Here is a 13,489-nt window from a genome sequence, read left to right as displayed (position 1 = left end):
AGTAATTACATCGTGGTGACGCTTCATAAGTCAATAAAATAGCAATAATAATAATAATAGATCTGGATATATAATATATTACATAATATTTTTATAATTCAGGAGGATTTGAGTTTTTCATTGTCTGGCCTATATGCAGTACGGAAGACGCGAGAGCTTTACAACCGGTCACTTGCTCTGCAACTGGAGCAGTTTTGTGCCAAGACTGAAATACAAATGGTAAATTTGTAATAGAAATCTATAAACTAATAAGACATTTTCAATTTATAAAAGGCTGATGATTTTAACAAACGGTCCATCCAAGCTCAAGAAGTTTGTAGGCAAGGGTGGAGAGAGGCAAAGGCTTGGCGCTCTCGTGGACAGCAAAGAAGAGGATCTTATAAAGAGTCTGGATGAAAAAAATTATTTCCAGGTATAGACACACTAAACATTTTATTATTTTCATACAGAGACATAAGGATTTCAATTTTTTAGAGGACGCAGCTCAAGAAAAAACTAGAGCAGAAGGTGCTTGAGGAAAAACTAGATTTCATTCAGAAAACAACCAATAATCATGAGGCCATATTGCGAGCTAAGAAGTTTACCCTTGACCGCGAGTTAGAAGAGAAGGTGGACATTATCAACGATGGTGTCGAAAATTGGAAGCTTCATATGGTTGGGGAGCTTGCTGAACTTGGGCCTAACGTCAAACGTAAAACTTAAAATTGGAAATAGAAAATATAACTGCGATTAATTTTCAGGACACGAGCTGAATGTTCAGACATTTAGTGATGACGTCTTTGCTTTTGCAAACACATGCTTCAAACTGCAGTTAGCGCTGACCACGGACCCTTTCCCGCAGCTCAACTGGAAGCACCAGCTGCAGCCCATCAAGCCCTACATCATCCAGATCATTGGGAACGATGCTGTCCTAAAGGAATTTGTTGAGACAGTACGTGGTCAATAGCATTCCAGCACAAGTGTTCAACCGAGGTGTTTATACTGAAAACGCCCTGAAGCAGCGTTTCAGTGAGGTGGAGCCCATTGCAAGAAAGGTGTTGTTGCTCAAGCAGAAGGACAACAACTCAATGTTCCTCTACATCGCGTCATACTTGCGCTCCATTCTTTTGGTCCATCCTGTTAGCTGCATCTCCCACACAGAGAAGGTCAACCAGCCCCTCAATCTTAGTTCACTGACCAACGAACAGCTATTGGACAGGGCTAAGTAGGATTAAATCCATTTTGAAGGTGTCTTAAATTACATAAGCCTTCTTTTCAGGTACTTCATGGAGCTGGGAGACTTGCGCCAAGCAGTATTGTACGTTAACATGCTGCATGGAGTGGCGCAATGTGTGACAAGTGGATGGGCCGAGGAGGTGGTGCTGCACTTGACAGTCGCTCGGGCTGCGCAGACCCTCTCTGGAATTGCTGCCATGCTTGCGAACCAATACAAGGCAAGCTTCAAGAGCAACACTCAGACAAAATAAATGCAAATAAAGCTGCAGAACAAAGTTTTTTTTCATTAATATAAATTTATTAATAGCGTATGCAGTATGCCATCTGAAATCACCTCAAGTGCATCTGAATAACCTCTCTTTGATGTTAAAATTATAATACCTATATTTTATGATCATCTCTTATGACTCTTATTTTCCCAGTTATAATGTAAAGGCTGTGAATTTGTGAGACAAAGTTAATTTCCTTGTAGCGTAACACTTTAGTAAGTCTTAAATAATATCTTCATGAAACTGAATAAATTTGAGTTACAAAATTTTGGAGGAAGTAAGTTTGGCACAATCCCCTGCATTGTGGTACATAGCCAGAAGCACAAAGATTTTACTTCTTATTTTGCAGTACTAAAGCTTTCAGCTCTAGCAGTGCACTTCTTTCCGATCAACCAAGGGTAAACATAACAGCAGTAGGGATTCATCATCAATCACAAAAAAAAAAAAAAAAAAAACAGCAGTGTGTATTGACAAATGGAGTAGACATTTAGACATTGAAAGTAAAAAGGTTGAACCATAGAACAACCACTGGCTCAGTCACGAATCGCAATATGTGTCCGGATCACTGGCACAGTAGTGGCCTCGACCGCTGCGGCTAGGCCATCTTGTTGACCACAGCCTGGTGCAAACTTGCCAACTGGCCTGTCCACTTGTCAAGCGCCGAGTACCTAGCAGCGCCCAGCGACTGCCTGTCCAGCTCCAGCACTTGGTTTACCTGGTCAATTCTTCCTCTGATCACACTGAAATTTTGGCACAACCAATACAAAATTCCAAAATTTTTTAACATTTGAAGCTCTTACTTGTCAAGAATGCACGACACTAGGAGACTTTCAACTTCATTGGCATCAATGTTCAATTCCTTCGAAATAAATGGGATGTGTATTCTAGTATAGGGCTTAATAAGCTTGATCAGAACCCGAGTTCTTATATTCCTCAAAAGATCTAAGTTTACTTAAATTAGACATGTAACATTACTAATTTGTAACCAAACCTTCAATATGCTCTCTAATGAAAGGGTCGTACATGATGTTCTTTCTGTTCTCCTTAAGGATCTTTTCAAACTCGTTTATGTCATTATTTTGGTAGGCTGAAACTAGATTAGTCATTGCTAGAATTTCAGGATCGTTTTTATAGGGTTTGGCTTCTTGGGAATCAAAGGGATTGATGCCAGATTTCATTAGCCTGTAAAATATTAGAATTCAATTGAAAATTCTGGACCAAATCAAATTGCTTACATATTTGCAAGTACTAGTTATTTGAGGCATGTGGTACGTCTTGGACTGCCTGACTCGTCGTAATTTTTGAACGCCTCGAAGAAATCTGTATGGGCTTTTTCAAACTCGCCCTTTCTCAGATGCATTTTACCCCCACATTCTGGAAGAAGATGGTTATAAATTACTAAAATTTCCTGTTATGAACAATGCAAACCTCTAATGACGCCCATGATAAAGAGTGGGGGATGGCCGACTTAATGTGCAATGACTGCTCGTATAGTGTTTTGAGCTTTTTGTTGTTCTTCTGAGCTGTGTACATCTGAATCTCAAGGGCGTAAATTTCTAACAACTGGGTGCCCTTCTTTAAGTCATCCTCTCCGTCATCAGTCTGGCATGATTGGTGAAGTTGCTTTAGAATTTTGGCAAGCTTTGTGTAGTCCTCTCTATCAAAATACAATTTCCCCAACTTCGTGTTTGTTTTGAACCATAATCTATCATTCTTGGCATCTTTCAACGCATCTAGAGTAGTTTCATAAAAGTCTTGGAGAAGTTCCATCTGGAAATCAAACTAAATGAGCATGATACAATTTACCGGAATTTTTAAATTTTTGTATTACATTTTTAGAGGTGGAGATGTATTGAATTGATAGACTTCTCGCTGTGGTTCCTTGTGACTGCACTCTTAATGTAGGTAAGCAATTGCTTATATCTGACCATCATCTCCTTATAATTACTCTGAATGGAAAATTTATAAATTAAAATATTGTCTCATTTAATTTTTTTTTTTTCATCGGATGTACCAATTTTAAGTTGATTTTGATCATCTGCTTGAGTGCTTTGAAACCCCATTCTCCTTTCTCGCCACCTTCTAAATCCAAAACCCTTTTGAAATGAGGCCAGGGCAGCATTGGGGTCATCCTCTTTCAGAGATTTAGAGTTGTAGTACTGATTTTCCAAATCAACGTCCGGCTCAGAGTTGCTATCTTCAGAATATTCCTAAAATTTCAATAATTAGTTAATCTTTTACTTAAAAGCTCACTTGTAAAAAAATCGGAAAGTAACACATGTGAAAATCATAATTTTACAGAATACATAACTCTGTTTCCATGGAAGATCTGTACCTGTATGGCTAAATTTAACAACACAAAACCCTAAATTCTGATTTAAAAAATCTTTATGCTTCCGGAAAGACTGAAAGCAAATTAAAGATTTTTATTACATAGTGAAGCAAAGAAATTATTTAACGATAAATTGTTTAATGATATCCATGAGTATGTCTGTTGCGTAAATTAGAATGTTTATAGAATGTAAATGTTAAGTTTTCATTTTATCAAGACTTCAGATCTTTGTTAATATTTGATCTCAAATGGAATAAAAATTTATTGAATTGAAATTAAATTGAATAACTTCATTAAATTTTACTGCATACATATATACTACTGAAAATTAGGTTAATGTGTGTTTTTTTTTTATAAATTGAGTATTGTCCGAGAAGAATAAATAACAAAGATGATTGATGAGAACTTGAGAAGTATACTAGAATTAATTGTAAATTTAAATGAACATACACCTACAAACAGTACAGACACCCAGAAGCGACTACATACATAAGGAAAGACCCTGCATGTTTTTAGAAAAATCTAAAACTGACATTCCTAAATTTTGATATTTTAGACAAGGGGTCAACTGGTTTGATGTTCATTTCCAGTGAACGCATACAAAATTTTAAACGAAAATATGACAAACAAAGTTTTACCAGCCCATAATCTTCTTCATCCTCGCACATCGGCGTCAGACGTCAGACATCTTGGACTGCTTAATAGGTATGTTTCAGTATGTTTGTACCGGCAAATTTTTAACAAAAAATCGGTTTACCAACGAGCATAGCACGACGTATGCTTTACGAATAAAAACAAATGCTCTATAAAATTGATCCGCACGCAAGATCGGTGCTGAAAATTGCAGAATTGTGCTAATTTTTTGCAAAATCCGATTCTGATGACCGAGAAGTCCCACCAAGCGCGGAAATTTTCAATTGACAAGTTCAACACTAAACAGACAGTACACCCAAGGAGCGCCAAGGAGTGCCAAGGAGCTTGCACCCTCCTTGTTTTCACCAATCGCTGACGTCAGTCATTTGTCTTGTCGTCGCTGATTGGTCCGAGAAAGGGGGCGTGGTAGTCCCATGTCTTCTCTATCCCTAATCTCTCCCCCAAAACAACAACAACAACAAAATCCCTAGGTTTAGCTTTTTTCACAAATTATTATTACAAGCTCATCTAGTATTCCTACCACATTAATATTTTTTGGTAATGCGTTAAATATTCTCGGTATCATAGCAAACTAACCCTCATAATTTTTTTAATTTCTTAACGATTCAGGCCAAGAATTGTACATAGCCATGGCTACAAATCGGAAGTTCAAAGAAGCTGTTAAAAGCATGAGCATGCAAGACATGTTAGTGCAATTCCTGTTCAGCATGTGACTGATCCTGTGCCTGCTCCTAGTTAAGGCTAACGTGACCATCTCCGCCATGACTCAGGCAGAAGCCAACAGTGATTACCAGATTAATATTGATGGTAAGTGAAAAAATACTCTGAATCTGATATATGTAAATTCAGATTCAGATAATATTTATTCCGTATAGATCAACATATGTACAGAAATAATCTTTGGAATAGGTCACTGTAATACAGCTATATCTCAATATAACTATAATACAGCTTACTAAATTTAAAATACATTTAAAATACAGTTCACACAATTTTACACAAAAAATATTCATGCACGTCATAGAACATTTTGTCGTAGATGAATATTAATTCCAATTCCTTCTTAAACACTTGATAACTATCAATGTTTTTGATTCTATCGGGAAGATGATTGAAAATTCTAGGGATCATGATGTGAGGGGACTGCGCAGTCAGCAACAGTCTGTTTGGTTTGACAAATAAGTCTTGCTCCGCTATAGGTTTATTTCGAGTACTGCGATTCTGGTGCACCTTGCTTTCAGAATTTTTGAGGAACAATTCAGGATACTTTTTGTAAAATTTAACACATTCAAAGGCATACACAGAGAAAGCTGGCAGGATCTGAAATTCTTCAAAAAGTGGTCGGCAAGACTCGACAGGTGTCAATGCCTTCCAGTATCTTTTACCTGCCATCGCACGGATAACTCTCTTTTGAGCAATGAAAACCTTTTCCAACATAGGCGACCCACCCCAAATTACAATTGAGTATAGTAAGTGACTTTGAACATGGGCGAAATATACATCTCTTAGCAATTTAGTTTGAATGCGCTGCCTTAATTTAACAAAAAGGTACGTGGTACTTCTCAGTTTCGCTACAACCTGATCGCATTGGGTGCTCCAGTTCATTGTATCAGAGAGCATTACACCAAGTATTTTTGCTTGATTTACCACTTCAATTTCAGCGTCGTTAATTCTGATTACAGGCGGTTCCAATTTACTAGTTTGAGCAGTATGCATTTGCAGCACCTGAGTTTTCTTTTCGTTCAATCTTAAGCGGTTATTACTGGCAAAATCAATCATTTTGTCATTAGCCACAGCAGTTTTTTCGTTCAAGGCTTTGTAGTTTCTAGCCTTTACAATAAAAGATGAATCATCTGCGAACAAGATAAGAGCGGCGACAATGATTTTTAAGGGCATATCATTACCGTAGGAGGAATAGCCAAAAGGGCCCAATACTGTTCCTTGTGGTACGCCAATCGAAACATTTTCCATTGTTGACTCAAATAATTTTTGCTCGCCATTTTCACCCACACCAAAAAGTTGAAAAGACCTGTCTTTATAATCCTTTTTTTCAGTGCTTTCTCGAGAGATCATTATCACTTTTGCTCAATCAAAGGAGCAGAAGAAAGCTGATAAAAAAACGAACGTAAAGAAAAAAATCATTTTCTTATACTTTTTTAATTTTAATGAATTACTTCTATAGAAGGACGACTGCCCAGAGCACTGCATATCAGAACTGCCGAAGTGCTTAACGGAAATTCGACTGAAACTCAATTTTGATGTGGAGGTGAAACTCAATGCCAAATTAGAAGTGACTGGGATCATTTATTCTGGCGAGAAAGAGCTCCTTGTAAGTTTATCAACTTTAAATTAATCACAAGCTCATAAAAAATTTAATTTTTCAGAGACCAGGTCACCCAAGATTCCCTAAGGGTCTAAAAATTAATTTTGACAACGGTCCAATCAGAGCCTCTGGATGATTCCATGTAAGACCCACAACCGATTGAAAAAAGTAGCTGCTTCCAATCAACCCCCAAAACCTATGGCAAGCGCCTAGTCATCGAAAGCAAAAGGTAGAAATAATGTGAAAATTAAATTAATTTATTAACTGTCTTTCAGCCCCCAGATCCGTCCTCGATCAAACACAGTCAGTGGCAGCAGCGCCCCAAGCCCAAACAACACTGGCCCAAACAGCCCCTCGACTAGTCGGATCGTATTTGTTTACCCAGGCAGCCGCCCTCGAACACAATCCTTCTCTACCCCACCGAGCAGCTCATCACCTCTGAGCCGTCCTCCAATTCGACCCTCGGCCACACCAAGCCCGCAGCCACTAGTCACCATTCGTCCTCGCACCACATCAGTCGGATCTAGTCCTCTCCTGATTCAAACTGTAGACGGCCAGCAACGAGTGATCCGTGTCGTGCACCGGTCTGGACAACCCCAACAAGAACACCCTCCAGTTATGAAGAAGTGAGCAGACTAAAAGTTAAACAGTAAATTATATGTAATATATATTATGGTGATTAAATATTATATTATTTTTATATTACATAATTATTGTATAATAAAATTATTTACTGATATTTATTAATTATTAAAAGAAATCAATATATTGTATAAATTTTGCACAATTTTAAAATTATGTCCAACTGTTGTTATAATTTTTTGAGAGAGTTTATAAACTGCAAGACAATAAAATTTTTTGTTGCTTTATTACTAAAATAAAAGAATATTTTTTAATTCATTCATTTAATTCAACCTTGAAAGATTTAATTAATATAAAATAAAAATTTTAATGATATGAAAAAGTACAAAGAGGAAATTAAATTTAAAAATTAATTTATTCTTATATCGGCAATTGATCAAACATCGGCAAATATCAATACTTTTTCTGTACTTCAGTTTTCTTTTGCTTGCTGCTGCCAAGATTTGCGGCTATGCGCGCCGCCGACAGCAGCGGTAGAAGTGGGAGAAGTGCTGGGCGGAGCCTAGCGCTGCAGCCGCTACCGCCGGAATGCTGCTTGTTATGCCTTGATCTTAGCAGCACTACAAAAAGACATTCATACACCACCTAGCGGTGGGAAGGACAAGCATACATTGGGACTGAATTAAATTTTTTACAAAGTATTAAAGCTGAATTCAATACAGCAAGAAATTCAAATCATAAAAAATTATACAACTCCGCCGCAATTTAAAGAAAAATGATGACTTTAAATGTCAAAAAGAATAACCACACCACTTTACAATATGTTATATCAAGTTGGATCTGCTCTCTTGCTACCTGCTGAAACTTGCGGTTTTAAAATTTTGGCACTGGGTTTTGAAGAAGTATTGCGGCACGGTGCTTTTGGTGCTAAGGTCTTTGACAGTTGATTAATTCATATAAATTGTTTTTGGAAGTATCTCACTGGTGGTCAGGCACTTCATCTTACATCAAGTCAATAAAATAAAAATTAAATATAAAACACTGAAAATACAACTGTCTTTTTAATAATCTAAAAAAATATACACACTAAATTTTGAGATTCTATTAACTTTTGATAGCTCGATTCAATTAAAGATCGCTGTAAATATTTTGATCTAATGCAGAATAAATATGTCTTGACTTGACTTGAATAGCTCCCATAATCAATCAAAATGTTCAATTTTGTGCTTTTTCCTGTGCCCAGCTTTTCTTTATTCTCTTTGATCTGCTTTTGACCAATTAAGCAGAAATGCTGCGCATATTTTGTCAGTATTTTTCACAACGAACTTTGTGCTTTTTCCATCAAATTTTCAGTGCGGCCGTTTTCAATAAAAACCCATATTGGCCGCTGGTGGAGTTGGAGTGAACGCGGCCGGGCGGCGCAGCGGAATCCTATTTTCCACTCGGCCGCTCCATAAATATTCCATGATATTTGCGATGTCCGTGATGGCTTGAATAATTCAGGCTGAGCCTTCTTTTCAAGTGTCACCCTACCGCGCACATTTTCGCAAAATGGAATTATTCCGGCCAACCTTTATTGGGTCTTTAATGGGCAGCTGCGGAAGACTCCTATAAATGTGTGGGTCAAATTTTTCATTAAGAAGTTGTAAGAAGTAGAAGTATTTTTGTTGTAATATTCCTGTCCTGTATTTTACCATTAAAGTGGAGGATTATAAAACAAAAAATTGATTTTAAAATTAATATTTGGCAGCAAAAATTAACGTTATGTCTAAGAAAATATCTCAAGTTGAAGTTCGATCAAAAGTGATAAAAAAAACCTTTTGTAATTTTTTATATTATGTCAGAATAGATCTATACGGAATAAATATTATCTGAATCTATGAATATGCAAATCAAAGGGATATTTTTGGAGCTTGGTTGACTAGCCTGGAGAAGTAGCAGAGTTAAAAAGTTTTCGTAAAACGAGTCAGGGGAGGTTACCTTGTGAGAGGCCATTAGGGCATTCGATCATCGACCTCACGCCAGCGCAGGAGCGCTCTGGAAAACATCACGGCCCTTACCAACCGGCGGAGGGAACGCTCAGCAACGCCCTACCAAGGACGTTGTATGTACATTATTAAGTCACCGAGCCGAGGACCGTGCAGAAAGGCGTCCTCCTGCCTCGCTTTGGTCAGCGAGCGACCCGCAGACGATTTCCTGGACGGAAATTTGCACAATCGGTCGATCTTCTCGGCGGTAAAAGACCACGGGCGCAAGCTCTCCGGACGATCAGATCAGGACGGTGACTGCGAAACGGTTTCGGATTTCGGACGAATCACAAGGGAAGAGTTCACTCACATACTGACTGCCAAGAGCCGTTGAAACTATCTGAAATTCCGAAAGATTAAATTAAATTTGAATAAAATTATTTCCAGTGACTTACTAGAGCTGCAACACTCAGACAAAATAAATGCAAATAAAGCTGCAGAACAAAGTTTTTTTTCATTAATATAAATTTATTAATAGCGTATGCAGTATGCCATCTGAAATCACCTCAAGTGCATCTGAATAACCTCTCTTTGATGTTAAAATTATAATACCTATATTTTATGATCATCTCTTATGACTCTTATTTTCCCAGTTATAATGTAAAGGCTGTGAATTTGTGAGACAAAGTTAATTTCCTTGTAGCGTAACACTTTAGTAAGTCTTAAATAATATCTTCATGAAACTGAATAAATTTGAGTTACAAAATTTTGGAGGGAGTAAGTTTGGCACAATCCCCTGCATTGTGGTACATAGCCAGAAGCACAAAGATTTTACTTCTTATTTTGCAGTACTAAAGCTTTCAGCTCTAGCAGTGCACTTCTTTCCGATCAACCAAGGGTAAACATAACAGCAGTAGGGATTCATCATCAATCACAAAAAAAAAAAAAAAAAACAGCAGTGTGTATTGACAAATGGAGTAGACATTTAGACATTGAAAGTAAAAAGGTTGAACCATAGAACAACCACTGGCTCAGTCACGAATCGCAATATGTGTCCGGATCACTGGCACAGTAGTGGCCTCGACCGCTGCGGCTAGGCCATCTTGTTGACCACAGCCTGGTGCAAACTTGCCAACTGGCCTGTCCACTTGTCAAGCGCCGAGTACCTAGCAGCGCCCAGCGACTGCTTGTCCAGCTCCAGCACTTGGTTTACCTGGTCAATTCTTCCTCTGATCACACTGAAATTTTGGCACAACCAATACAAAATTCCAAAATTTTTTAACATTTGAAGCTCTTACTTGTCAAGAATGCACGACACTAGGAGACTTTCAACTTCATTGGCATCAATGTTCAATTCCTTCGAAATAAATGGGATGTGTATTCTAGTATAGGGCTTAATAAGCTTGATCAGAACCCGAGTTCTTATATTCCTCAAAAGATCTAAGTTTACTTAAATTAGACATGTAACATTACTAATTTGTAACCAAACCTTCAATATGCTCTCTAATGAAAGGGTCGTACATGATGTTCTTTCTGTTCTCCTTAAGGATCTTTTCAAACTCGTTTATGTCATTATTTTGGTAGGCTGAAACTAGATTAGTCATTGCTAGAATTTCAGGATCGTTTTTATAGGGTTTGGCTTCTTGGGAATCAAAGGGATTGATGCCAGATTTCATTAGCCTGTAAAATATTAGAATTCAATTGAAAATTCTGGACCAAATCAAATTGCTTACATATTTGCAAGTACTAGTTATTTGAGGCATGTGGTACGTCTTGGACTGCCTGACTCGTCGTAATTTTTGAACGCCTCGAAGAAATCTGTATGGGCTTTTTCAAACTCGCCCTTTCTCAGATGCATTTTACCCCCACATTCTGGAAGAAGATGGTTATAAATTACTAAAATTTCCTGTTATGAACAATGCAAACCTCTAATGACGCCCATGATAAAGAGTGGGGGATGGCCGACTTAATGTGCAATGACTGCTCGTATAGTGTTTTGAGCTTTTTGTTGTTCTTCTGAGCTGTGTACATCTGAATCTCAAGGGCGTAAATTTCTAACAACTGGGTGCCCTTCTTTAAGTCATCCTCTCCGTCATCAGTCTGGCATGATTGGTGAAGTTGCTTTAGAATTTTGGCAAGCTTTGTGTAGTCCTCTCTATCAAAATACAATTTCCCCAACTTCGTGTTTGTTTTGAACCATAATCTATCATTCTTGGCATCTTTCAACGCATCTAGAGTAGTTTCATAAAAGTCTTGGAGAAGTTCCATCTGGAAATCAAACTAAATGAGCATGATACAATTTACCGGAATTTTTAAATTTTTGTATTACATTTTTAGAGGTGGAGATGTATTGAATTGATAGACTTCTCGCTGTGGTTCCTTGTGACTGCACTCTTAATGTAGGTAAGCAATTGCTTATATCTGACCATCATCTCCTTATAATTACTCTGAATGGAAAATTTATAAATTAAAATATTGTCTCATTTAATTTTTTTTTTTTCATCGGATGTACCAATTTTAAGTTGATTTTGATCATCTGCTTGAGTGCTTTGAAACCCCATTCTCCTTTCTCGCCACCTTCTAAATCCAAAACCCTTTTGAAATGAGGCCAGGGCAGCATTGGGGTCATCCTCTTTCAGAGATTTAGAGTTGTAGTACTGATTTTCCAAATCAACGTCCGGCTCAGAGTTGCTATCTTCAGAATATTCCTAAAATTTCAATAATTAGTTAATCTTTTACTTAAAAGCTCACTTGTAAAAAAATCGGAAAGTAACACATGTGAAAATCATAATTTTACAGAATACATAACTCTGTTTCCATGGAAGATCTGTACCTGTATGGCTAAATTTAACAACACAAAACCCTAAATTCTGATTTAAAAAATCTTTATGCTTCCGGAAAGACTGAAAGCAAATTAAAGATTTTTATTACATAGTGAAGCAAAGAAATTATTTAACGATAAATTGTTTAATGATATCCATGAGTATGTCTGTTGCGTAAATTAGAATGTTTATAGAATGTAAATGTTAAGTTTTCATTTTATCAAGACTTCAGATCTTTGTTAATATTTGATCTCAAATGGAATAAAAATTTATTGAATTGAAATTAAATTGAATAACTTCATTAAATTTTACTGCATACATATATACTACTGAAAATTAGGTTAATGTGTGTTTTTTTTTTATAAATTGAGTATTGTCCGAGAAGAATAAATAACAAAGATGATTGATGAGAACTTGAGAAGTATACTAGAATTAATTGTAAATTTAAATGAACATACACCTACAAACAGTACAGACACCCAGAAGCGACTACATACATAAGGAAAGACCCTGCATGTTTTTAGAAAAATCTAAAACTGACATTCCTAAATTTTGATATTTTAGACAAGGGGTCAACTGGTTTGATGTTCATTTCCAGTGAACGCATACAAAATTTTAAACGAAAATATGACAAACAAAGTTTTACCAGCCCATAATCTTCTTCATCCTCGCACATCGGCGTCAGACGTCAGACATCTTGGACTGCTTAATAGGTATGTTTCAGTATGTTTGTACCGGCAAATTTTTGGTGCTCTTATGGTACGTGCCAAATAGGAGCAGCGATGGCGGACCTTCGGTTGGTACACCGTGTAGGACTAACCGCAAAGCACTCGCGGACCGTGAGATAAATGGGAGGAGCCTATTCACCACTTTAACCAACAATCTTAATTTGGGGGCTGCAAGAAAGAATCAGGGCTTTGGGATGGGTTCAGAATGGGAAAGACGACATTTTCCGGGAAATTGCATTATGGTACGGGGAAAAATTGCATTACGGTACGCACAAAAATTAAAATTATGGTTCGCGCAAAACGTTATGGAAAGCGAAAGAATTACATTATGGTACGCGCAAAAATAGCGTTAAAGTACGCGCAAAATTATATTATGGTACGTGCAAAAATTATACTAGGGTACGCGCAAAAATAACGTTATGGTACGCGCAAAAATTATATTATGATACGTGCAAAAATTATATTATGGTACGTGCAAAAATTATATTAGGGTACGCGCAAAAATAACGTTATGATACGCGCAAAAATTATATTATGATACGTGCAAAAATTATATTATGGTACGTGCAAAAATTATATTAGGGTACGCGCAAAAAT

The 13,489-nt window shown here is 37.1% G+C and overlaps 2 protein-coding genes and 2 pseudogenes across 3 annotated transcripts; 2 read left to right on the top strand and 2 right to left on the bottom strand.

Annotated features, from left to right (window-relative positions):
- The first annotated feature begins 133 nt into the window (after positions 1–133).
- On the top strand, positions 134–1,381 carry LOC132199014 (uncharacterized). Its single transcript, XM_059623387.1, has 5 exons — positions 134–219; positions 274–412; positions 475–691; positions 741–1,204; positions 1,259–1,381. The coding sequence occupies exons 1-4, from the start codon at positions 134–136 to the stop codon at positions 944–946; spliced, it is 648 nt and encodes a 215-aa protein (XP_059479370.1). The 3' UTR covers positions 947–1,204; positions 1,259–1,381.
- Positions 1,382–1,920: 539 nt separating this feature from the next.
- Positions 1,921–4,765, bottom strand: LOC132198779 (COP9 signalosome complex subunit 2-like; annotated as a pseudogene).
- Positions 4,766–4,851: 86 nt separating this feature from the next.
- On the top strand, positions 4,852–7,670 carry LOC132198780 (uncharacterized). Of its 2 annotated transcripts, none has more exons than XM_059622991.1 (6): positions 4,852–5,007; positions 5,080–5,277; positions 6,525–6,595; positions 6,656–6,799; positions 6,855–7,022; positions 7,069–7,670. In XM_059622991.1, exons 2-5 carry the CDS (start codon positions 5,232–5,234, stop codon positions 6,927–6,929), a joined length of 336 nt encoding a protein of 111 aa, XP_059478974.1. In that variant the 5' UTR covers positions 4,852–5,007; positions 5,080–5,231; the 3' UTR covers positions 6,930–7,022; positions 7,069–7,670. The 2 variants fall into 2 exon arrangements, with proteins under 2 accessions (XP_059478974.1, XP_059478973.1); XM_059622990.1 differs by having other exon boundaries at positions 6,653–6,799.
- Positions 7,671–8,554: 884 nt separating this feature from the next.
- Positions 8,555–13,226, bottom strand: LOC132198711 (COP9 signalosome complex subunit 2-like; annotated as a pseudogene).
- Between the last annotated feature and the right edge of the window lie 263 nt (positions 13,227–13,489).

This window comes from Neocloeon triangulifer, unplaced genomic scaffold (assembly GCF_031216515.1).
Source record: "Neocloeon triangulifer isolate White Clay Creek 2 clone unplaced genomic scaffold, ASM3121651v1 ptg000013l, whole genome shotgun sequence".
Taxonomy (NCBI): Eukaryota; Metazoa; Arthropoda; class Insecta; order Ephemeroptera; family Baetidae; genus Neocloeon; species Neocloeon triangulifer.
This window is presented reverse-complemented; position numbering and strand designations above follow the sequence as displayed.

Bases quoted from the DNA above. Each gene is read 5' to 3' on its own strand.
- LOC132199014 (XM_059623387.1), top strand. From the start codon at position 134: ATGCAGTACGGAAGACGCGAGAGCTTTACAACCGGTCACTTGCTCTGC. The intron at 220-273 runs GTAAATTTGTAA...AATTTATAAAAG, and splicing joins CCAAGACTGAAATACAAATG to GCTGATGATTTTAACAAACG. The intron at 413-474 runs GTATAGACACAC...TCAATTTTTTAG, and splicing joins ATGAAAAAAATTATTTCCAG to AGGACGCAGCTCAAGAAAAA.
- LOC132198780 (XM_059622990.1), top strand. From the start codon at position 5,232: ATGACTCAGGCAGAAGCCAACAGTGATTACCAGATTAATATTGATG. The intron at 5,278-6,524 runs GTAAGTGAAAAA...CCTTTTTTTCAG, and splicing joins TTACCAGATTAATATTGATG to TGCTTTCTCGAGAGATCATT. The intron at 6,596-6,652 runs GTAAAGAAAAAA...TTACTTCTATAG, and splicing joins AAGCTGATAAAAAAACGAAC to AAGGACGACTGCCCAGAGCA.